The sequence below is a fragment of the Mastigoproctus giganteus genome, chromosome 5 (genome assembly GCF_048544385.1).
Source record: "Mastigoproctus giganteus isolate SK-2022 chromosome 5, ASM4854438v1, whole genome shotgun sequence".
NCBI classification, from domain to species: domain Eukaryota; kingdom Metazoa; phylum Arthropoda; class Arachnida; order Uropygi; family Thelyphonidae; genus Mastigoproctus; species Mastigoproctus giganteus.
This window is the reverse complement of record NC_143579.1, coordinates 81,701,376-81,727,363: the sequence shown is the minus strand read 5'-3', so window position 1 is coordinate 81,727,363 and position 25,988 is coordinate 81,701,376. Positions and strand designations below refer to the sequence as shown.

Genomic DNA, 25,988 nt, shown 5'->3' with positions numbered 1-25,988 from the left:
ATCTCTGGTGATGTGTTCAATTAGTAGTTTCTCGAACTGGTTTAGTGAAATGATATTTTTGATTTTTTGAGGAAGATTGTTCAAGGTTTTAGCACATCTGTATTTTATATTTTTCTATCCTATGCCTTTTCTGAAAAGCGTTTGCTTCATTTCTTACATTGTACGATATTTCTTTCGATGGTTATGAAAAAGGATCTGAAGAGAGGGGAAAGTCTAGTGTCTTCAAATCATTGTAAACAATAACCACCTCAGCTTTCTGTAGCAGTTGGTAGATGCTTAGGAGTCTCACATCCTTATATCTCAAACTCACTGATGCATTCCAAGGAATGCCTAAAATTGAACGAATGCATCGACTGAAAACAGAGTTGGTTCTCGCAAAGCTTTCTTGGCAGGTGGTACCCCATGAGATGATTCAATAGGTGAGGAGCGGCTGAATTAAAGAAAGAAATACTAGTCTGGGAAGGGAAGGAGACATGCAGGCAGAGGACCTGGTGAGTATTCGCACTAGTGACAAAGTTTTCTTTTGTAGGTTTTCATTGTTTTTACCCAACTTAGCTTATCATCTAGCCAGATTTCGAGAAACTTAGAATTTCATTCAAACTAAATTTCATTCACCCTTTCAAGTTGTTTTTCTTTGTATGTTATTTTCAATATTCAGTGGTTTGTTTTTTGTTCTAAACACCATATATATGGATTTTTCTGGATTTAGTATAAGCTGATTCTTTTGAAGTCAACTATGCATTACAGAGAGCAACGCAGAGATTTTGAGTTGAATCTGGTTAGAGTCTTTATCTGTGATCAGGATGTTCAGGATTCACAGGCATACAAGATGGGAAGATGAAAGAAAAGAGAGAAATTCACTGATGTAAAGAACAAATAGGATAGGCCCAAGAAGTGAGCCCTGAGGTAATCTCCTGGAGAAATAACAAATGTCACAGTATAACTGATTTTTTCTTACGACAAATGGCAAATCAGTAAGATAGTCTTCAAGGAGAAGATTAATTTTCCCTCTCAAGCCAAGACTGTTGAGTAGAATATTATGATTTTTGCAATCAAAAGCTTGATTGATTGATTGGTTTGGTTTTTTATGGCGCATTGGCAGCTGTGGCCATAATGCGCCAAGACTAGGCAATCAAAAGCTTTAGATAAGTCGGTAGTTGTTAGCGCATAGGCTTCTGTGGCCATAATGCACCTCCCAAGGTTTTTTGCAGTACATTGATCCAAGCCCGAGGCGGGAATCGAACCCGCGACCTTTGGGTTGCCAGGCAAGCACTTTACCCACCCAGCTAGCCCGGTCGGCCTTTAGATAAGTCAAAGAATAGTGCTATTGCATAGTGACCCTTTTCAAGACTATCCATGATCCTTGAGCAGAAGTCAACAATTGCCAGATCAGTGGAACGGAACGTTTTGAATAGGCATACTGTTGTTGATGGATGAGCTGATTTACTTCAAGGAAACCCATGAGTCTGCTATAAAGAATTTTTTCAAATAATATTGCACAAACTGAGAGTAGATTGATAGAGTTGCAATGTTTTCCCTTTGGAACAGGAACAATGACTGCTTTTTTGAATTGAGAAGGGAATTTACCAGATTGAAAGGAGAGATTGAATATATACTTCAACGGTATAAGAATTGAGCTATGGACTTTTTCAGCAGATGAAATATTTCATAAAAGCAAGGGCTACCTTTTTTTTAAATTGATGTCCTGCTTCTAAAATCTCTTGATCCGTGAGGGAAGTGAGTAAAAAAAAAAAAAAAAAAAAAGAGAGTTTCTGATTGAGTACTTGGCAGATTCTCTCATTTCTTTGTCTCTGGAATCAAGATTGTCTTGAAAGACGTTAGTTACACTTCAAATAAAGTGAATTACAGAAGGCTATAGCTTTTTTTTCTGGTCATCTGAAATGAGTACCTCGTTCCCAACCATATCTCCAACGTAGGCCTGACGTAGCTGAGTGGTCAGAAGTGTGAATGCAGTAGCATGCACTCTTTGAGTGGACCAGGGTTCAAGCCTGTGACTGCTGAATATGATTGACATTTGTATTTATGATTTATTGTAAACTCCACTGACCTGAAGGTAATGCTAGAATATAAACAAGAACATTTTTTTTTATAGCTCCATGATTTCAGTTTCCTTCCTGGTAATAGCTTTTCAAAAACTGTCAATTTTTCTTCCTTGTATTACAGATATCATAATTTTTCAATTATGATATCTATAAGTTGGGAACTATGGTATTTTCTTTTCTCTGACCAAACACAGTTGGTGACTGTTTCTGTATGTTGTGTATTTATTTTTATCTGCCTCGATTTCTGTAGCTCTAGCAATTCTTGCAAGGTTCTCCCTTTTTTTAACATCTTACGAATTTTGTTTGAGATGAACGGGCATATTTTCCCTCTGGGCTTGGTGGTCTTTTTATTCCCTGAGCTCCTGAAATATGACATTTTTTCATAACTATTTAGGATATGCTTAAAGGAGTTAGCCACAATTTCAGGATCACTTGTAACAAGCACTCCATCCCACTAAGACTGCTGGAGGTCGCAACAAAGCTTACTGAGAGAGAGTCTGGAGTCAGTTCTGAAGGTGTGCATGATCTCTACTTCATTTATTTAATTTTCAATTACCATTAAGGTGAGACAATGATCTAAAATAGTTGTATCAAGTATTGCATAATTGAGAGAGCATTCCCCAATTGTGAAGTCAAGAGAACTGTGGGACTCTCCCATTCTAGTTGGGATATCTCCATCAAGTAAGAAGAGAGAAACCATTTGAAGTAATGACATCTAGGTCTTGCACTTGAGAGGAAGAACTAAGAATGTTATTAATGAAGTCTCCAATCAGTAGAAGACTAAAGAATTTGCCTGTGAAGTGAGATAGAAGACTGTCAAGAGTAACGAAGAAGCTGCTAAATTAAGCTGAGCGAGAGGTACAGACATCCGATCACCAAAGAAGAAGAAGAAATGCAGATAAAAGTGAGTTCACAAGCTTGATCAGGCAGATTTAAGACAGGAAAGGCGGAGCATCACAGATGATTGTGAACATGAATAGCAACTCCACCTCCTTTTGAATCACATCTGCAACTTTGAAAGAGAGAATTGTCTGGAATTTGGATTGAAATCTCGGGAGAGAACCAGGTCTCAGTAAAAACTATCAGGTCTGGATGCAGATTCCATGATGTCAGCTGAGTGAGGATTTCATCATTATGTTTTACAAGACTGTGAGCATTCATATAGAATACAGCAATTGCACCTTTTGATGCTGCAGTAAGGCATAAGTTGTTTGGCTTAATTGTTGGCAAGTGAATCATTTGCAGACATTCTTTCCTGTGGAGATTCCAGAATATCTGAAAAATGCAAGAATCATCATTCATCTCACTTGTTGTGATAGCTATGTCACTAGCTGATAATCTAGGACCAGAAGAGGGAGTTTTCCATAGAAAGGCCAAATTAAGTCTCCCACAGGCCAATAGTGGTCCTTCAGTAATTGATCAGTCTGTTTGTGAAATGTAGAAAGAGCTGTATGACTCATGTTTAGAATTCATTTTATTACTTTTGCTTCTATCTGCAATTGAGTTCTAATATGCTGCTCTACTTCTATATCACACAGTTGCGGTTCGAGTCTCAAGACGAAAATGCCCTTGGTTGAACTTTTGGTTGTGTGGACTGCTCAGATTGTAGAGCTGGTAGCTGTTCCCACAAAGGAGGAGGATGTCTGCCTGTTCTGATTAGAGGCACATAGATTCCATTGTCTTTAGCATTAGTAGAGGCATATGATGCAAGAAAGCAAGCTTATGCAGCATCAGCCAAAAAAAAAAAAAAAAACTAGTATGACATCACAATCATGCTTCCTGAAGTTACTACTGCAGTAAGTATCATTACAACAATACAAATATTTGTCAACAATTTCTTTTTTCGTCTCGCATTTTCATTACATTCCATTGTTAGTTTCCCCTAACGGCTGCATATGTCGCTTCAACTACAAGATCGGTACATCAATCGGTGCTGTTTTACAGAGATATTTAGATACGTTGCTGTTGCAAGTACACATCTCTTACTTTAATTATCAAAAATCCATGAATGATCAATAAAATATTTACAATAAAAAAGCTCTTTTATTTCGTTATCAATATATACAAATCAAAATGCCTAAAAGAAACGCAAAGGATGTTTCGCATAAACCATCTACTGTGCATGCTCGGCACACACACAACTTTTTTTATTTGATTCTTTTTTTTTTTTTTTTTTTAACAACTAGGGAAATATAATGGATACGTTTTTTTCATGATAAAATTTTAATATTGCGAATAAAAAATAACATTAAATATTTCCCATATCACAAATATGGGAAATATTTCCTGTAACATAAAAACTATCATACATATTATATGTGACCATAACATAAAAACTATCACAAAATATTCCACAATATAAAAACAACTGTTACATAAAAAATAAACTTTCTAGAAAAAGTATACAAAAAAATCACAGATTACATGAAAAAAAAATTATTTCACAAATATTCAAGAAAAATTTATTCTAAAAATTGCCATATACAATTTACTTCTTTATTAATATTTGTTGTCGATCTTCTGCTTTGCTCAATAACTGTGCGACGATTACAAAGGAATTATTTGACATAACGATCTGGATCAAATTGAAACAATGGTTTTCCATTTAGATGTATGGTCATCATAATCTGCAATGTGTTTAACTGTCACAATATTATTCATTACGCCGAAAGCTGAACTCAGCTTCAGCAGTGCTAATCGCAATGGTTTCAAAGATATTTTCTGGCTTTCTTAATTGAAAAGGTAATTTCACTCGATTTTAAAGATAAACTGTCTTCGATAAAATCTCTAAAATCATTATTTTTATTTCATATTTTATCAGAAAACTTAAATTTCTTATTCGGTTTTCACCGTCTTCTTCCCACCGAGATGAAAGTTCTTTCACATTTAAAATTTCTTTCAATGGTATCGTTATTTTCTTTATTTAATTTAAAATCACCCTGTTGCATTAATAACTTATCCTTTAAGGATAAAACAATGCATTTAATAACTTGTCACAAGGTAATTTTTTTTACTTTCGATTTTGATTCATCAAATTCTTTCCACTTCAACATGCTTTAAATTTTAGCTTTATAATTTCCTTCAGAATTTTTCAAATTAGCAATAGCATTGACAGTTCGAATAATTGATTTATATGCTTTTACCACTGTGATTCTGTAAAGCTTCTGAAAGGTAAGAGAGCTCCTGCAGGATGTCGATCATTAATGCTAAATGGTTAAGATATTCCAAATTTAAAAGTCGATTTAATAATCCGGAATATTTAACTTCTGATTCATAATGTTTGCACAAAGGGGGATAAATCCTCCAACCCACAATTGCTGTCCGCAAGCTAAAAGCTGCTCATCGTGGCCCGAACACATGACCGATCTTTATAGTTTCCACATCGAGTTCTTTAGCAATTATCCTTAATTCGCTCTAGTTTATTGGAGATTGGTAATACAGTTTTTTTTTTTTTTTTTTAATTATTGCCATTATATTAATCCCAGGGGCTCACATTTGGTGAGTATGGGCTTGGCACAACCAGGGTCCTGAGCTGGATATCATCATTCTTCTTTTTCTTGATAATCCCCCCCCCCCCACCTCTCTGTCTCTGTCTCTCTCTCTCTCTCTCTCTCTCTCGGGGTAATTCAGAAAATTTTTTTTTGGCTGGTGCAGCATAAGCCTCACTCTTCCTTGCACCATATAGCTAATAGTAATAATAATATTTTAGAACATTTTTTACACAGTGAAAGGCTCGACAAAGTTTCAAAATCTGCCAACATTTCATCGTTGTAAAGTTTATATAATATTTTAGTTGCCTCAATCTGCACTCCCTCTACGTTGCTACTCTCACTAATTCTTTGAATACAGTGAAAAATGTCGGAATCACATAGATATTCAGCTACTGTGACCATGCAAACATAGTCAGCAGAAATTTACTGGAAGGAATGGATAACTCACTTCTCCGAAAAACATATGCCCATTTGGGGGAGTAACCACAACACAGGTTGACCACAGGCTATAATCTGTCGAGAATCTTCTTAATCCTCTGACTGGCTATGGACAGCATATTGACTAGCGCGATTTCTCGGTATGTGACTGCATAGGTTTTACAGATACCACTAACATCGTGAAACAGTAATCCCTTTCACCCTTAATTTGCACTTTCTAATTACTTAAATTACCTAAAGGCCAGAGGTGAGAACAATGCATACAAAGTTGTCTCTCCTAATCCGTTCATTACATGGAAATTTTCTTCGTTCAACAGAAACTATTTTAAATTTAATTACTAAGGGGAATCAAAAAAATTCGTTATAAAGAAGTTCGATAAACAGAAGTCCAACTGTAATTAAATCAAAAATGAAGCAATTTTAAAATACATAACCGATCGATGGAGCCATTAAAATGCTGGGAATGGGGCCCCATTTGCCCCACTGTAGTTTTGGTTCTGGATACTCAACAATTGCATTCAGGATTTCATTTGTAAAATAAATGATTGTCTCAAAAATGGGCTCACAAATTTCCAAAAAAAAATAACAATGGGCTCTCGCAAACCCACTATAGCTCACCACTGCATACAACTCACACTTATGCATAATATGCTGCCAAGTTTCCTGTTCTCCGGAGGTATGTTGTTGGTTGTTGTTTGTTATTTGGTTTTTAGGAGCATTAGCAACTAATGCCATATTGCTCCTCCGGAGGTACAACCAGAGTCTTCTGTGATGCCCAGTGCATTCAGTTTGGCTTTGAATGGCCCATGAGGAAGGTTGTGTTTAATCCCGGGTATAGCCACACTGGGACCTTTGGGTATAGTTTGGTGACGTACGGGATGAATTTGCGTGTTATCGCTCCCTTACTGGTTTAGCTCCACCTATTTTGCCATATCTGTTTGAAGTGATCTACTATTATTTGTTTTTCTCTCTTCTGATTGTAGGTAATGTCGATGGTAAAGTCATTTATTGTGGTCGGTGTTCCCTTGGATAGCAGATACATAAGCCCGCAGCAGGTCACTTCCAGGTCAAAAAGGTAGAACCCCTGCCAGGACCTGCAGTGCACTTGTGCTCACTGTATGACGCGCTTTGTTGTGGGCAGAATGTTTTGTTGAATTGTCTCCATTAATCTTCTATCCACTGCAGTACCTGCTTTCACATACCATACGGGAGACCCGTAAGTGATAACCAAGATAAAGATTGCTTTATAGTACAGGGATAGGGTCGTCTTGTTTAGTCTCCAATCCCTGCATGTAACTCTGGCCACCAATGCCGCATATTTTCTGAGTTTATCTTTTAGGTACATAAGGTTGAAGGATAAATTTCAATCAAGGATGATTCCAAGATATTTAATCTGATTTGCCAGTTTTATTGTTTTTCCGCTATCTTGATTTGCAGTGGCCTTCTCAAGTTTAAGCTGCCCTTGAGTAGTACTGAGTCTGTCTTCTCGGGTGAAATTTTGAGAGTATGGAGTATGGCCCAGTCCTGTAGGATTCGAACGGCTTGGTTTGCATGTGCCTCCAATCCGGATCATGAATCCGCTGCAATCATCAGCACCAAGTCGTCCTTGACTTCGCCCAGGTCCATGGTGAGTAGTTTATCAAATACCATATTCCACAAGAGCAGCCCCAGGATGGATCCCTGAGGGCAGCCCCTGCAGACTGGCCTGTTTAAGCTTTGGAAGGGTGTCACTACCTCTACCCGTCTGTCTGTGAGGTAAGCCTTGATGCTGTTGTAAAAATTCATTGGTACTTTCGCTGCCCTGAGCCTGGCCAGGAAGCTCAGCCAGCAAAGTCCACTGCTATAACGAGGCAGTACTTCTTAGTGCATTAAGCTGTTTTTGCGACCAGGCCCCTGGATGGCTTCAACTGTAGAAGATCCTAGTGTGAATCCATACTGCTTGGATGTGTTTAGATTTGATTTGCGGTAATGCTGTTGTAACTTCTTGTGCAGTAGTCTCTCATGTAGTTTGCTTGGCGTTGAGAGCAGAGCTATTGGCCAGTAAGAATTCAGTAATTCCTGGGGTTTGGTTAGGTACTTGGGTATTATCTTCAGAGTGGCTGTTCTCCATCTAGATGGGAACTGGCCTGTCTTTAGGCAGCAGTTGAATAGTCGAAGTACAAGTTCCGGGATGTTTTCTGTGGCTTTTTTGGTCATTCTGATTCTATTACATCCAGGCCTGGACAATTTTTGTTCCTTCTTCTTGCCGCAGCTTCATGCAGTTCTTCTATTGTGAAAGGGGGCTCTATTTGGTGTGTCGTATATTCCTCGTCTGCCTGGCAAATTGCTTGCTGGTCCTCCATTAGTAGTTTGGGTGGATCTTGTATTATGGCATTTAGTATGTTTGTAACTTATTCCTCCCAAGTTGTGGTTAGGTCTCCCTGCGGTATTTTTTGTTGCAGTTATCACTTTTCCCATGGTTAGTTTATTTGCGGTTATTTTGTATACCACTCCCCAGGGGTCATTGTCTGTTATTTGGATGAGTCTTTCCCTCTTATTCTTTTTTATTGTCTCTGTATATAGGTTCTTGATTTGCCTATATTGTTGTCGTAGTTCGCTACTTTGTCAGGGGGCCATGTTGCTTGGGCCCTCTGGTACTGTTTTCACTTGTTTTGCACCTGTCTCCTGAGTTTCTGGCATGTTTGATAATGTCTTTCACAATTCGACTTCCGATAGCCAGCCAAACACACCTGACGCAATGAGCAAATTACACCAGTTCCACTACTATTATCTATTACCAAATAATCATATTCCCAAGAGGGCTGAAATGTATACTTTTTAATTTTTTGTTTCTTTGCAATTGAAACACGTAGGTCTAAATCAAACAACTGGGAAGGTAGTATTAGTGCATAATTTTTTCCTCCTCGTGTTTGTTTCGGTTTCTTTTTAAAAACTTATCCATTTTGAAAGGGTTTAGTAACTTTAGTTAAATCTGTTAAAAGAAAATACATTTAAGCATTTGCACACAAAATCAAAAGATTTCTTATTATAATACTTTCATCACCTTTAAAGTCAGCACTATACATATTCAGTACCTACTGCAGCAGCGCAACTGAGCGAAACCCGGAAGAAACTTGTTCTAACCTGTTAAAACTAAAAACTGAGAATCACATGAGGCAGTACCCTTGGTCTGCAGTGACACTACAGCAAAAATGATCGTACTCTCAACAAAATACACTTAGCAAAATGATCAAATGAAGTAAAATGATCGTACTCTCAACAAAAAAATTTTTGTAAAAATTTTTCTTACTAAATAAATCTCAAATTAACAATAATTAATAAGAAAAAATTTAAGAATACTGTTGAAGTGTCACACTTTGCCCGTTTTTGAGGTTAAAATGTTGCAAAATACATAAATTTCCTCCAATCACTAAAAAAAGAAAGGATTTTCTAGCAAAGAATGGCATGGATTTTTGTAGATTATCACAGAAAGTTGAGAAATATAAAGCACCTGTTTTAAATACAAAGATTTATATATAAAGTTTTAACTTATGTGAAGATGCTCGCGAGTACCAATTTTAGGATCGGTTGCAAGCAAAATTTATTTTTTAAAGGGCACAATGGTGTACACGAGCACCAGGTTAAGAACCCCTGCAATAGATCATCCAATATCAATTATGATCGTACAATCTGGACCATAAAGAAAAATGAACAGAAAATTAGAACTGCTTTCGCTGAAGAATCTTTCATTTCCACAACTGACAGTTCGTACCCAAGCACTAATAATTGAGAAAATGAATTTGGATATTACTATTTTTAATAAAAAATTTGTTTCCAATAGTTAAAAAAAAAATAAAAAAAATTGTATTTTGTTAGATTTTGGAACACAACCCCCTTTTTGAACTGATTCTTAGTCCTGTATAAAATGGTTTTTCACTACATGAGATTTTATAGGAACGAAACTACCATCTTATACGAGGACTATCTGTTTTTCAGTCTGTACAACACCCAAAATGACCAGTACTCAAGCAATTAAAAGATGGATAGCAATTAATATCCTTACAGATGAATGAGAAGTGGAATTAAAATACTGAGGAAATAACACCTATCCATATATACCTATAAATGAATGAATAAATGATAGGAAAATGAAATCTGTTACCAAATCACATACACGTTTATAATAATTTTTTATCCTTGTTGCCATTCCAACTTGATTCACAAGAGGTGGATGCTCCTCAGAATATTCGGCTAAAATTAATTCTCCATCTCTACCAGTGAGATCTTCTGGTGTGCGCATGAAAAACATCTCACCACCTCCAGACGCTTGCCGCTCTTGTTCACGAAGCTGTTAAAAAAAAAAAAGCCAAGTTTTAACTTCTGAATCACTGCTTATTATTTCTAAGGTATCTTAAAATATACTAAAATAAAATAAATGAAATAGCATATAAGCACTGAATTTACCAAAATACAGCAAGTACAATAAATGAGAAGATTGAAAGATCTCTGTAGGTTAGCATAATGGAATTTTGTAAAATTTAATGTGTTGTAACACAAATTAAATATACAAGGAGGAATCATTAACCAACCAGCATTTTGTTTCTACAATCACAGAAAATATATTAGCCAAACAATTCTCTACTTGTAAAAAATATCATTTATGCACACATTGCTTCATTTGGTCTGTGTGTGTGGGGGGGGGAGCACTAATCAAATTTCGAGTAATGTGTTTGGAGAATGTCTTAAACTTATTTAGGCTATCAACTTCCACGACAAGACTTCCATCCCTTGTCGTGGAAGTTGATAGCCTAAATAAGTTTAAGGCTCAGCTGGACAGGTATTTTGAACGAACAGAGGGGTGAAGTGGGAGTGGTTTTTTTTTTTCTTTTTTTTTTTTTGGCTGATGCTGCATAAGCTTGCTTTCTTGCATCAAATGCCTCTACTAATGCTAATGCTAATGTTTCGAAATGCCAATGCATGCAACTAACAGTGTGTATGGTGTGTGTATGGACAGATACAAAGCGTTTTTCACTTTCTGAGAACCAAAAATGTCAATCTGTTAAGTCTGATGTCAGTTGATGATGCTTATGCCAATAAATACATTGAACAAAGTGTCAAGTGAATGAGTAGTATGTTCAATTCAAAGCAAGGACAAACACAGAAGCCATTCACGATTGCTGTTGCTGAAAACACTGATACTGTTTATGTGATAATAAAAAGCAATAGATGGGTGACACTCCATCAAATAACAGATTTTAATTTCACAGTCAACCTGCAACACTGTCCATGAGAAAATGCAGTACAGCAAAATGTCAATGACTGATTTACATTGTAGGACTTATATTACAAAGGCATAAAGGGCCTTCTTCTGGCCAGGACAAGAACCCAAATAATCTCAGTGGTTATGCTGAAAAGTAGAATACTGTAATACCTTGTGTAACATGGTTTTGATCAGCGCGGGTTTTGCTACAAAGCTGTTTATAATTTTAAAACAAAAACAAAATGGTTTATGATTTTAAAACAAATCTGAATGTCAAAATCAGTTGACGGCCATAATCGCTATGTTGCTGCATGCAACAATGCTGTGTGCCGCAATGTTCCTGCACGCAGTTCACACTTCAGTGTTGTATTAGCATAGTTGGAGGACAGTTGTATTTGCTTGTTATTGTCTCAGTTGCTCACTGTTGTAGTGACTCTATCTCACAATTTGCATTGTGAAAATTATTTTATTAATACAGTAATTATGAGTGAAAAAAGGAAAGGCCAACAAGTTAGTGCATCAAACAAATGCAAATGGTTAACACTAAAACAAAAACTTGAAACTATAAGGAGCCACGAAGATGATGGTGCACCATTTGCTAAAATAGCACGTGATAACGGAATGAACAAGCTGTCAGTTAGAACTGTAATTAAAATCAAAACGAAAATTAAAGAATATGGAATAGCCACTTCAACATATATGACAAATAGTCATATAAGTGACTTTTAAACAAAGGACTTCTACTATGGATCATATGGAACGTCTTTTAATGATCTGGATCAAAGATTGCAACCAAAAGAGGATCCCTTTAAGTCAAATGACCATTCAAGCCAAAGCAGAAAACCTATGGAAAGTGATAAAAGAAAACAAAAAAGATGGAGATTGTGCTACTGAAATTTTTCTCACAAGTCATGGATGGTTTATAACTTTAAAAAAACAAATGGGACTCCCAATGTTCGAACTGCAACCAAAAGTGCAAGTGCAGACAACGATGCTGCTGCAAAATTCCCCAGTGAGTTAAAAAAATTTTTGAAAAAGGTGGCTACAAGGATAGGCAAATATTCAACGTAGATGAAATGAGGCTATTCTGGAAGAAAACGCCTTCGAGAACTTATTTAGCAGCAAATGAGAAGTCGCAGAAATGATATAAGCCTTCAAAAGACCAGCTAACAGTTTTATTAGGAGGAAACGCATGCAGTGATTGTAAATTAAAGCCTATGCTTGTTTACCATGCTGAAAATCCACGAGCTCTCAAGGGTTTTAGAGCTAGTGGATTTTCAGAACGGTACACAAGCATAGGCAAAAACCACTCTACCCATTATATGGCATTCAAACAAAAAAGCATGGGTAATGCGTGCATTGTTTGAAGATTCGTTCACAACTTATTTTTGTCCTACAGTCAAACATTATTGCCAGACTAATGACACAGATTTTAAAATTTTACTCTCATTAGACAATGCCCCTTCTCAATCCAGTTTCATTGGCAACTTGAATGAAAATGTTAAAATTGCTTTCCTACCACCCAACACAACATCATTACTGCAGCCAGTGGACCAAGGAGTCATTGCTGCATTTAAGGCCTATTATTTGAGACGAACCTTTTCTCAAGCTATAGGGGGCTACGACAGGAAATGGTGTAATAACCTTGACAGAATTTTGGAAGAATTACTTTACAGTATCAAAAATGCTACTGAAAATATTGGTGACTCATGAGTTGTAGTAACGGCAAGAAATATGCAGGCTGTATGGCACCATGTTTCACCACTGTGCTAAAGATTCTACAGAATCTGAAACGCAAATTAATAACATTTCCGAAAACGTCACTCAGCTTGGAAATGATCTCGGATTTGAGAATTTAAATTCCACAGATAAACATCAATACATGGAATCCAACAAGAGCTTGATAACGAAACTCTTCTACAAATTGAGGACCAGCGAGCATACAAAGATGAAGAAGAAAAAAATGATGAAGATGTCCAGGTGTTTACAAGGGAATTTTCATTAAATGATCTTTCGATGTTGCTCTATTTGGCAAAATAAAAAAAACCAAAAAAAAAACCCAATAATCCATTGTACGTAATAATGTATTGATTAGAGCGATTTTCTATAGTGCAGTACTTCCTTGGAACCAATTAACTGCATTATTTAAGGTATTACAGTATAACCATTACATATTAACATCATGTGTAAATATGTATTAATATATACTATGCAAGTATTACTATAATCAAAAAATAAATCTGAAAAACATAAAACAATTACAAATTTGTTAACTTTTGTATGTACAGAAATCATTCAATAAAGGTGCCATTTTTTATCATATGCCAGAGGATAATGAACAAAATAAAATCATAAATAGGTAACAGAGGAATAATTTATTTTAAATTTAAAAAAAAAGCAGCTCTTATTGACTTCTTCCATTATTATTACTTATTTATTTATCATATGGCTTGTACAGTACACATGGAATCAAATTACATGACTGAAGAATGATAGATATAAAATTAAGTATAAAATTAAATTAAATTAAATAGAATAAGAATCACAGATGAACATTTAACTTATTTAAATAGTCAATTGCCATCAGGAAGTCTCCAGGGCTTCCTTTGTAGGGTCGCAAAGCACAGTCCTCTATTATGTGTTGGATGGTCTGTCTATCGGCTTCGCAGTCACACATCAGGGAAGGAATTTTATCCAACTTATGGAGGAGGTCTGCACATCTACAGTGGAGCATTCGTGCCACAGTAGATGTGCAGATGAGTTCAGTTGCATTTCAAAGGCATTTAGTATATTCCTCTTAGACAGATTTATAACAGTTACCTGGATTCATTTTTGAACTAGTAATTCGATACTGGGAAAGTGGGAAAAGGGTATAAATACAGTAGAGCATCAGTTATCTGGAATAATTAATGTCATTAATGAATAATTACCTCTACTGGATAGCCAAATTTTCCAGATAATCAAATGTAATTTAAGATTAAATAAATTCTGTTATATGTATTAAGGTAAAAGAAAAATATGGCAAAGGCGTTACCTTTGCCATCTTTTTCTTTTACACAAGAACCACGGGAAACTTCAGGAAACTTTTAACGGTGAAACGTGTTTCCCGGTACCACAGCTTCTCCCTGCATTCTCAATAAACAGAAGGTGCTTGTTATCGGTAATGGCAGTAGAAGTCGATAACGATGTACTGATTAGTTTTTTCTCATTATTAAAAGCAGATTATTGGAGTTCATGAGTGTAATGCCTTCGAAGTTGAAATTTACTTACAGGTACCACAGCTTCTCCCTGCATTCTCAATAAACAGAAGGTGCTTGTTATCGGTAATGGCAGTAGAAGTAGAGTCGATAACTTAGGGTGTTTATCCCCAAGGGGGATAAACACCCTAAGACTGAGGGTGTTTATCACCCCCCCTTCCCATTGTTTTAACCAGATAGGAAAATGACTTCTACTGCAACTACCAATAACACACACACACTGTCTGTAGAAGTCATTTTCATATTGGGTTAAAATAGCGAGAAGGGGGGATAAACACCTTAAGACTGAGGCAGTCTGGAGGGTGTACCCATAAGTAAATTTCAGCCCACTCATGAACTCTGATAATCTGACTCAGATAATGTTGAATAAAATTGAACTAGATTTCATTTTTAAATATTGTATTCAGTGCATCATTAGATTGAACACCTACCAACTCTAATTGTAAATTCTCATCAACATCATTGACAGGTACATCAAACAGATTTTGAAAAAGTTCAAACACCTTCGAATTATTTTTAAAATCAGAAAATCTAGCTGCAAATTTTCCTGCAACAAATCAACGTTTTGAACAAACTTTTCAGTGGAAAAATTACAAATAGGCATATTTTTAGATAAATTATCGCAACACAGAAAATGAGAAAAATTATTCCGAAGTAGTTGACTTAAAAATAACTCCAGTTTTGTTACAAATGCTTTGACATTATAATACAATTCATTGACAAATATGTCTTGTCCTTTGCCTTGTAGTTTCATATTAAGAAAATTCAGGTGTTCACATATATCCGTTAAAAAGGCAAGGTTCAACCAGTTGAGATCTGACAGTTCTGGAACAGACTTCAATTTTTGATTCAATGCGTTACTGCAACTCAACCATCGTACTTCAGTGTGGTACAATAAATCACCGTATTCATCCTAAACAGTTTCAAGGAAAAATTTGAATTGCTGATGATTCACACCAGTCTTGCGAATAAAATTTACTGTTGATATTACAGTTAACATGACTGAATCTACACCCAAAAAATTTTCGCACAAAGACTGCTAGTGAATTATACAATGAAATTGCATTGGCTTTTTAATATTTTTACTCTCAAGATATTTATGAAGCTGATTCATGAAATCAATTTCAGTACCGACCATATTTTTAGCACCATCTGTTGTAACAACTGATAGCAAATCCCAATTCAATCTGAGGCCGTCAATTGCTTCGGACACACTCAAAAATATATTTTCACCTGGTGTATCTTTCAAGCTTTTTAATGCAACTAGCTGTTCGGTTACTTCAAAACTTTGATTTACACCTCAGATATAAATTAGTAAGTGAGCTGTATGGCACGTCTCTTCACTCTCATCACTTGCTATTTTAAAATGCGTTTTTTTTTTTTTTTTTTGTAGTTGTTGCCGCATAGGCTTCTGTGGCCAAGGTTTTTGCAGTACTTTGATCCAAGCCTGAGGTGGGAATCAAACCCGCGACCTTTGGGTTGCCAAGCAGGCACTTTACCCACCCAGCTAGCCCAGTCGGCTTTAAAATGGGTGAATTCACAAACTTTTTCTATGAGATGATTTTAAACATCGGCTCCTAAATCTTCAATTCTTCTCGTTAACAGTCAACGAAGATAAACTTACAGATGTAAAATTCTTTACTTTCTCAGGACACACTTCTGCAACTGCAAACAAATTTGTTTTATAGGCGCCACTATGAAAGGGGTAGGTCTTTTGTAGGGGATGCATGCATCACCCAAGCCAAGGTATTAGGAAATCCCTAATTGCTGTCTCCAACTATTGCTATTTAATGACAGGGCCAAGATTAATGGATTATTTTAACAATGTTTGAAAGAATAGCTTTGAGTGTAAATAACAGAATTAATATCTAACAAGACTAAGCTGACACCACAGAGGTATCAACACTATTAATCAACTGATGAATGTTAAAATAATCTGTAAAATGTGTTTTTCATAAATTTTATTATGGTTTAATATAAACAATAATTTTTAGGATCTAACTTAAATATCCACGGGGCGGATAAAATTCCTTTGCGGGCCATGGTTTGGGGAACCCTCTTTTATATTAGATTGACACATTTAGTAGCATAGTTTGCTCACAGCTCTGAACAAATCAAGCTATCTTTAATCTGTCCTGCAAATATTTTATATTTTTATTCTACCTATACAATATTATCATATAGCTCTCATTACATGAGGCCTTTCTGAACCATCAAGTATCTCATATTGTGGATATATTTCATCATACTGATGCCAGGTCTTTTACTTATAAGTTAGTTAGTTATTTGGTTTTTAGGAGCATTATCAACTAAGGCCATATTGCTCCGGGATATGCATTGGTCATTCCCTGACCTATCCACATCCTCCGTATTTAGTGGTGACAGGCTCGAACCTCGGTCTAATCAAGAAACGTGTCCTACGCACTGCGGCTCCTTCCCACCTGGCTACAGAGGCACCTTCACTTATAAATAAAAGATATGACATTGTGCCTATTTACCCACGATGAGGTGCCAAATATCAGCAGAATCACAAATTGCAGTACACCTCTCCCTGTGGTAGCAGTGTTTATTTGAGGTATGAGTGCAATACCAAGCAAATCATGGTGAACAGTCTCCACAGTATCGGGTAAATTCATTACGTAACAAACTTAGTTTTCTTGTGGTTTTTTTCAATTAAAATCCCAAAAACAAAAGAAATTAGAACCCATAATACTAGTACCATACTTGTTGACATCACAGTTGAATTTCTGAAAATTGTAATTTTCAGGAAATACAAAGGAAAATAGAAGCAGAAGGGATAGACAAAGAAGAAAAAAAGTTGATTCAGTGAGTTTGGAGTTTGATAGTAAATGGATGATGGCTGTATGTGGCAAATTTTTGGACTGATTTTGGCGATGGGGGTTTACAGATGCAATTCAGAAGGACAATGCCCATGAAGTATCCTTAGAAAAGGGAAGCAGTAGAAACCGAACATGTAAAACAGAGATTAGAAAGACTTGATAAAAGACAAGTCATTAATTAACCTGACATCTCTTCTGAGAGAGATTTTGGGGAGTTACACCAGATGTCAGAACAATATTTCATAGTAGGGTAGATTTGAGATTTTTATGGAGTGAGCAGATATCAAGAAGAAATATAGTGCAAAGAATAAGAAAAACCAGTTTTCTGATTGCAGAGGAATCAATATTTATGATATACTTATGCCAAGAGAGATTAAAAGTAAGTTTAATTCCTAGTAGATATACATGATCTTGCCTAGAAATGAGTGTCACTAAAGAAGAGCAAAACAACAATGCACTCATTTTTGTGAAAAATAAGACAAGACTGGGATTTAGAGGAATTCAAGTAACTAAGTTTCTATTGTTCCACTAAACAATTACCTGAGACTGACATTTAAGGACTTTGTGGCAGATACTCGAAAATTTGAAGCTGTTTGTGCATGACAAATTTTCTCCAATTTCAAGGTGGAAAGTACCGTGCTATCATCAGCTGTTGTTGTTGTTATTTGGTTTTTAGGAGCATTAGCAACTAAGGCCATATTGCTCCGGGGATATGCGGTGGTCATTCTCTGACCTTTCCGCATCCTTCATATTTGGTGGCTCGTGGGCTCGAACCCCGGTCTAATCAAGAAGCGTGTGCTACGCACTGCTGCTCCTGTCCACCTGGCTACGGAGGCGCCACTATCATCAGCAAAACTATGGATAGGATATCCTATCAGTGAAAGAAATTTATTAACGCACAAGAGGAAAACAGTGGAAGATAGAACTGAACCTAGGGGGAATACAGTCATTAGCGGAGAAGTCACAAGACAAAGGGGCAGCTACCATCACTAGCAGCAAGCAGTCTGAGAGAAAACTGGATACCCAACTGCATAAAACAGCCAGCAATCCATAACATGGGAGCTTGTTTAGAAGACATGCCAAAAACAATCAAAAGCCTTAGAAAAGTTAAGGGAACCTGCTTGAGTTCCACCAAACATTTCCAGTGAATTTGTCTACAAGATGGTATGGTAACATAAGCCAATATATCACCAGTGGATTGACACTGATGGAATCCATATGGTGATCATTGATCAAATGGAAGATTTCACGATAGTTTAAGAGTTAATATTGATGAATTTTTCAATTTTATTGGAAAGAATAGAGTAATAAGGCAATAAGTAAGAGTAATAGGGCAATAAATAGATGGGAGAGATTTTTGTTAACCTTTTAAGGGATGGGCTGGATATGAGCAAATTTCCAATCAGAAAGAAAAAAAAAAACAGTAAAAAAGAAATTGTACAAGGTGACAAAGAAAAAGAGCAAACTCAGGAGTAGAGATTTTGAGAACAACTGGAGAAATGCCATCAGGACCCAGTGGTTTCTTGGCCTCAAGATTGTTCTGAGTTCTAACATTTTCTGTCAAAAGACCAGAGGATGTATTGAGTGGGATGTACTGAGTATGGTAAGAAGAGTATCAAGCTCTTCGATACAAGAGTTAGAAGAAAAGTAGGATGCTAGTAAATCAGCTTTATCTTTAGTGCAGGATGCAATAGAACCACAAGATTTAATAAGAGGTGAGAGTATAGATGGACTGAAATTGCAAGCAATGACTTTGTCAAGAGAACAGAATGCTCAACTACCATTTGTTCAAAAAGCAAGTTTTCTCCTAGCCTGTTCAAAGTTGAGTTTGAAGTGATTAATAACTGTGTTGCAATTGTCTCAATCTTTAGTGTAGACACAAAATGAAGCTGTGATATGCAAGACCTTTATCAACCTTAGTGCATTTACTGGAAAATGAAAGTTTAGATAAAGGATTTCATCCATGCAGGAATAATTTCACTGACAAAACACTGACATCAAAACATTTAAGCAGTAATTCAACCAAGGGATGGAAGAACAGAAAAATCTCACATGTCATGCCATTTCATATTCTTATAATGCCCAAGAACATGAAGCTAAGAATGGCCATGAGTGAGTGGCTCCATTTGAGAAGAGACATCAGCAAGTTGTGACTTATGTGTACTCAAGAGAACCACTAACACTGATTATGCACTTTAAAGTGTCTAAGTGGCTTATGCCTCAAGCTGCGAAAGAGTTAGACTATGTATATTTTAGTGCACTTGCATCATTTATACACAGCCAATTATAGATTAGCAAATTTGCAATGCGGCATCGTTTAAGTTACATCTCATATTGTGAATACCTTCACGACGAGTTGCCATGACATTGCACTACTTCGAATAAGTAACTTTTTTTTTTTTTTTTTTGTTAGTTGTTGGCACATCAGCTTCTATGGCCATATTGCACCTCCCAAAGTTTTTGCATTTTACAGTGATCCAAGCCCGAGGCGGGAATCGAACCCGTGACCTTTGGGTTGCCAGGCAGGCACTTTACCTACCTGACTAGCCCAGTCGGCAAATAAGTAATGCTTCACCCGAAGGAGAAGACTGTTGTTACTTATTCTCAGTGGATACCACCACCCAGATGGCACCGTTTCGGGGCTATTATATATATACCCACCTACCGAAGCGTTACTTATTCGAAGTAGTGCAATGTCATGGCAACTTGTCGTGAAGGTATTCACAATATGAGATGTAACTTAAACAATGCCGCTATTGCAAATTTGCTAATCTACAATTGGCTGTGTATAAATGATGCAAGTGCACTAAAATATACATAGCACTTTAAAGTGTTGTTTGTAGGAAAACATTCAAAAGTATTGGGTGTGTAGTTAAGAATGTCTGCTATTCTAGTAGATAAATCAACAAGTTTAGTGAGATCATTAGTAATTTGCATCCCATCTAACTAGGCCATGCAGCTAGAAAACTGAAAACAGCTAGCGTTGTGAACATTAAAATCATAAAAAAACTACCTCACTGTTAGGAAAGTTAGACAGGAGAAAGTCAAAATAAAGGAATCAGAGAGTTCAGAGTGGTTAATAGAGCTTTGAGAATGATGGAGGCAAGAGATGAATTTGACAGAACGGGATAAAGAGAGATTTTAAGCAAGAGGAGATCATAAAATGGAGATTCAAAATAAGAAATTCTCTAACAAAGATATCAGAGCAGATATATGCAAAAGTACTACCTTCGTGCAAAAGGAATCATAAAGAGAATAATTAGGGAAACTGAGATGAGTATTAGTTAAAGCAATTGATAATTGGGATTCTGTCAGAAAAAGTAAGTAACTGTGTGGTCTTAATACCAATCTCAATGATATCTCCACCTCCAGTCCTGGCAGAATGTAAGTAGAAATGGACATCATTGAGACTGTAACTAGATCTTCATATGTGTAAACTGAATGAGGAAGTTTTTGGGAAATTTAGCTCTGTTTAGATCATGGAGGTTCATGATGTGTTCAGTATATAAAGTAAAAGAAGGGGGGGGACACATGTTATATGAATTAATGAAATTTTTGGATATGGCATACACACAGCAAGAATATATCCAGCTCCTTAACATAACAGAGCTTCAACAATACTCCCACACATACTGCTCGGACTCCCTCTAGTCACTAGCTTACAGATATTATCTAGCAGCTGGCCTGCAAAAAACATTTTTAGAGCTGTACTCTCAAAATATAAGGAATACTTGATTTTGACATAATGTCCATCATAATCTCAAATACTTCATAATGGAAGAGATGGAGTTTCTGGAGCTTTGCTATGGAAACTAAACATAGGTTTCACCATTTCAAGCTACCAATAAGAAAAGTGGTAGTACTGCACCATACAATGATGGTCATCTACACCTAGATTTAACTGGTGACATAGAGGGGTAGCTAACCTTTTGTGTGATGCAGATGCTGCCATCTTGAACCCTAGCTTATTCTGGTTCACCTACGTGGTTAGCCTATAGGTTTACTACTAGATGCACTGTTTGGCTTGCACAATGGGATATACCCAGAGTTAATAACAATCCTGCCATTGTGAAGGTTCAAGAAGAGAAGCTTGGTGGCCACAGAAGGACCAAACTTCACCAGATTTGTTCACTTGACTCAAGGAACACCATCAGTTCCATCAGCATTTTAGACTCCACGGTAGCAAGCATTAGCATGTCATACATGGAAGAATGTCTGTGACAAGCGCCGAAGACCAACGGTTAAGTACAAACAAGGGCTATTGTCCCACATGTTCAGTGCAATGCTCTATTATGTTCTACAGCTCTTGAAGTGAGGCATTTTCTATAAATTTACCTGGTTTATATTAATTAGCTAATTTATTTATTTATGAACTAAATAAGTGTTGCTACCATGAAGGAAATTCATCTGGACTGTATTCTAAAGTGAATGTCTCCATTTCACCATCTACATCTCTCTCAGCTTATCAACCCACTTTCCAATTTCACACCAAATCACTTTATGGCTGGTTAGGCTCAGTTAGGTCTGTCTATGCTTCCCTAACAACAATGCTAGAGTAGGCTACTAGACATGCTGCTAGAGAATGAGCTGTCCACTTTCCCTGCATAATCCTCTATCACATTGAAAAAAAAAAAAAAAAAAACCGACCGGGCTAGCCGGGTGGGTAAAGTGCCTGCTTGGCAACCCAAAGGTCGCGGGTTCAAATCCCGCCTCAGGCTTGGATCAAAGCACTGCAAAAACCTTGGGAGATGCATTATGGCCACAGAAGACGATGCGCCAACAACTACCCAAAAAAAAAAATGAAAAAAATTGTGGCATTTTCCCATGCTTGCACAATTACTATTTCAAAAATGCTGCACACATTAGTATGTCATGAATATGCCAATACCAACTCCACTCAGGTTTTATTATGCCAGAAGAGTTCATTCACCACCACTAAAGGTCATATGTCAATGACTATTGAGTGCATTTTGCATAAAATCAAGATAAGAGTAAAGCTCTAAAACCCATGTACACGTCATATGTGTATGTATACAGGGTGAGTCAGGAGGAATAGTAAATATTTTGGGAGGTTACAGTAATGATTATTCTGAGTAAAACCGTTTGTATAAATGTGTGTCCAATTCTCAATGGATACGGAGATACAGCTGTTTGAAATTGGCATGCACAGCTCCCTGAATCAGATGTGACCAAGAAGCAGTTATAACCTGATGCTATTTGGTGTTAGAAGTGTTGTTCAGAATGTGGCACATTTACACACATGCTGAATATGCCGATATGGTGTTTGTCTACTGTTATTGTGGTGGAAGTGCTACTGCTGCTTGTCGACAGTTTCCTAAGCGTAGAATACTGGATTCAAGAGTTTTTACTAATGTTAACACCAAACGTGTGAGACTGGTACAGTTCCCAGTGCTCATATTTCTTCTAAATGTGCAAATGAACAAAATGTGGATGAAATAGAAGACATTCTTCAGTCGGCATAATGTAGTCCTACTATTAGCACAGGAAGAATTTCTACCAACGGTGTTCAACAGACAAGAGTATGGTGAACATTATGTGAGCATGGCTTGTATCCATTTCACATACAGCAGGTGCAAAACTTTCAACCAGGAGACAACACCCAGCAACTGGAATTCTGTTCATGGGTAAATGCTAATCGCCGATTAATTCCATTAATACTGTTCAATGATGGTGCTACTTTCACCTGTGACGGTATCAACAACACCCATAACTCTCACATAGATAGTCAGACGAAAATCCACACGCCACTGTAGAAACAAATTTTTCAGATAGTTTCTCCGTAAACGTGTGGTGCAGAATCATCGACAATCAGTTGATTGGGCCTGTTGTGTTACGAAATCGTCTTACAGGGTCCATTTACCTAGAATTTCTGAAAAACGCGCTTCCACTACTATTGGAGGATGTTCCCTGAAATATACAAGGATTGTATATTTCAGGGAACATCCTCCATCGTCATACTGAAATATACAAGGATTGTATATTTCAGTATGACGGAGCTCCTGCACATGACACCCATTTAGTGATACAATATCTAAATCGAACTTTCCCTGAACAATGGATCGGCCGTGGTGGTCATTGACCACTAAGGTCTCCTGACCTCACTCCGTTAGATTTTTGTTTGTGGAAATGGATGAAAAGCACAGTATACAAAGAAAAGGTGAATACAAGAGACTAATCGCTCGCTAACATTTTGGATACTGCTGCCCTCATAAAGGAACACCAAGACGACCTCAGAAGAACAACATGTCATATTACCACAAGAGTTGCAAAGTGCACTGAGGTTGGCAGTGGGATTTTCAAACACTTAATGTGAACTGTACAAAATTTGTCAATTATTTGCATTTTGTATCATCCAAAAAGTCAATACAACAATAAGTAATTTATCTTTCTTCAATACCTCTCATAATGGCTGGTTGGTTGGTTATTAGGAGTTTTATGGCGCATCAGCATCTAAAGCTATTGTGGGCCAATCTCATAATGGCTTTGTGCATGCCAGTTTCAAACAGCTATATCTACTTATCCATTGAGAATTGGACACATGTTTATATGAACTTTTTTACTCAGCATATTCGATACTATAACCTCCCAAAATATTTACTATTCCTCCTGAATCATCCTGTATATCTATATGGACTGGCTGACAAAGAAGGGTTAAAAAAGTATTCATTTTATACAGATAATGCACAATAAATGAAAATTTTCAATTAACTCACCTTAGCTTTACGCTTTATATGTTTAAGTAGGGGAATTACACCATGTGGTCCAGGTTGTGAAATCAAACCATGTGAATATCGCTTTAGAGGTGGACGATGAAAACTTCTTAATTTCAGAGGACCCATATGAGTTGGGAAAAATGGTCCTTTCAGTTCAATAGCAGGAATAGAATGCTACAATAAAAATAGTTATGTTATTAAAACAACTTCATCTCTTACATTTATAGCTATTTCATATTTTAACATAAATTTGTTAATGATTATTAAAATCAATTTTAAAAATTTGGAGGATTTGATGAATTCAGTTTTACCAAAGTTAAGTAGCTGATCACTAGATAAAATTTAAAAATGAATAAGATTTGATTTTAAATCTTATTTTCATCAATTGCATTGCAGGACAATAAATAAATAATTGCCCTGATTAGTAAAAAAATGAAGAAACAGTTCAATTCAGTGAGCGCAGTTTTTTTTCACTTTGTCAATGGGCTGCATGTACAAATTTTCTGAACCATCTTTTCCAACCAAAAATGCTATATTGCAGCAAAAACACTTCAGGTAACTTGGGATGTGAACAAAATATTCAGATAAAGGAACTGCTAGATTTTTTAGTCTTTCTTCTCTCTATATATGTATCTCTTCACAAGTGACACTACTTTTTTCTGTTCATAACAATGCATGCAAACTGTGCATGGACTGTCTAAAGCAAACACTACTTGCATTAAAACTACATTTATCCTATGAATTTCTTTTTTACATAAAAATTGCATGGAAAAAAAAAAGAAATAATAATTGCTAGATTTCTATTTTTCCAATTTTAACAAAATTTGGGAAAAATCTTTCTAAAAGAACTAAATATAAAAGTCCCTGAAAATCTATTCACCAGGAGTCAAGCTGTTACATGCAGATGGACAGACATGGTAAAGACAAGAGGCACACATTACATATATACAGTCTGCCAATTAAATAATGATACAATATTAAAAAAAAAAAGACAAAAAAAAGAAAATAACAATGCCAAGGTCTGGAAACAGTTATATATATTTAAAAGTAATTTCCATATGATTGTACACAATGATCAGAACGATTAATGAAATCCTGGAAAAACTGCTGATACTGCTCTTACATAATGCCCTTCATCTGCTACATCATTCCCTTCTGGATGGCCTTAATATCATCAAACACTGTTCTTTTGGCACTCTCTTAATTTACAGGAACAAAAAATAGTCCACTGGTGCCAAATCGGGTAAGTAGAGAGGGTGCCCGATAGTTGTGATTGCTTTCTTTGTCAAAACTGCTTTATTCCAAGGGCTGTGTGTCCCGGCACATTGTCATGGAACAGTTACTTGTGTCAAAGAAGTTGCATCTTAATCAACATGCACTCATACAGATGTATGGCACCAAATAATAGTGACTGTAGATTGTAGTGCCCTAAGGGATGAATTCCTCGTAAATGATTCCTTTGATGCAAGAAAAAAACTATCAGCATTGTCTTGATGCAAGGTTTATCAAGTCAAATTTTTTTCAGCCTTGATGAGCTCAGAAATTTCCACTCCATGCATTGTCTTTTCATCTCTGGGTCATACTGGAAGCACCAACTCTCATCACCCAACATGATTCGCTTAAAACTGTGAGGGTCATCGTCAACAGGTTCAAGGAAATTGCAACAACAGTCTATTCTTTTTTTTGCTTTTGCTCTGGGTTCAAGTGGAGTGGCACATATCTTGAACAAATCTTTAGTTTCCCTAAATCATTTTTTAAAATATCACGAACCATTTCTTTATTAATGTTCAACATGTTAGTGATCAAATGGGTAGTGATTCTGCAGTCTTCACAAGATTACTAACTCTCTCTCTCTCTCTCTCTCTCTCTCCCCCCCTCCCCCCTCCCCCCCCCCCTCTCTCTCTCTCTCTCTCTCTCTCTCTCTCT

The 25,988-nt window shown here is 36.5% G+C and overlaps 1 protein-coding gene across 1 annotated transcript in view; it reads right to left on the bottom strand.

Moving 5' to 3' along the window:
* The window catches only part of Taf1 (TATA-box binding protein associated factor 1), an 818,869-nt gene that overhangs the window by 490,250 nt on the left and 302,631 nt on the right, over positions 1-25,988 (bottom strand). The window contains exons 14-15 of the mRNA XM_090374096.1: positions 24,063-24,236; positions 10,146-10,319 (exon numbers count right to left, since the gene is read on the bottom strand). Of these exons, the coding sequence (XP_090230222.1) occupies positions 10,146-10,319; positions 24,063-24,236 (348 nt within the window). The remainder of the gene's footprint in view (positions 1-10,145; positions 10,320-24,062; positions 24,237-25,988) is intronic.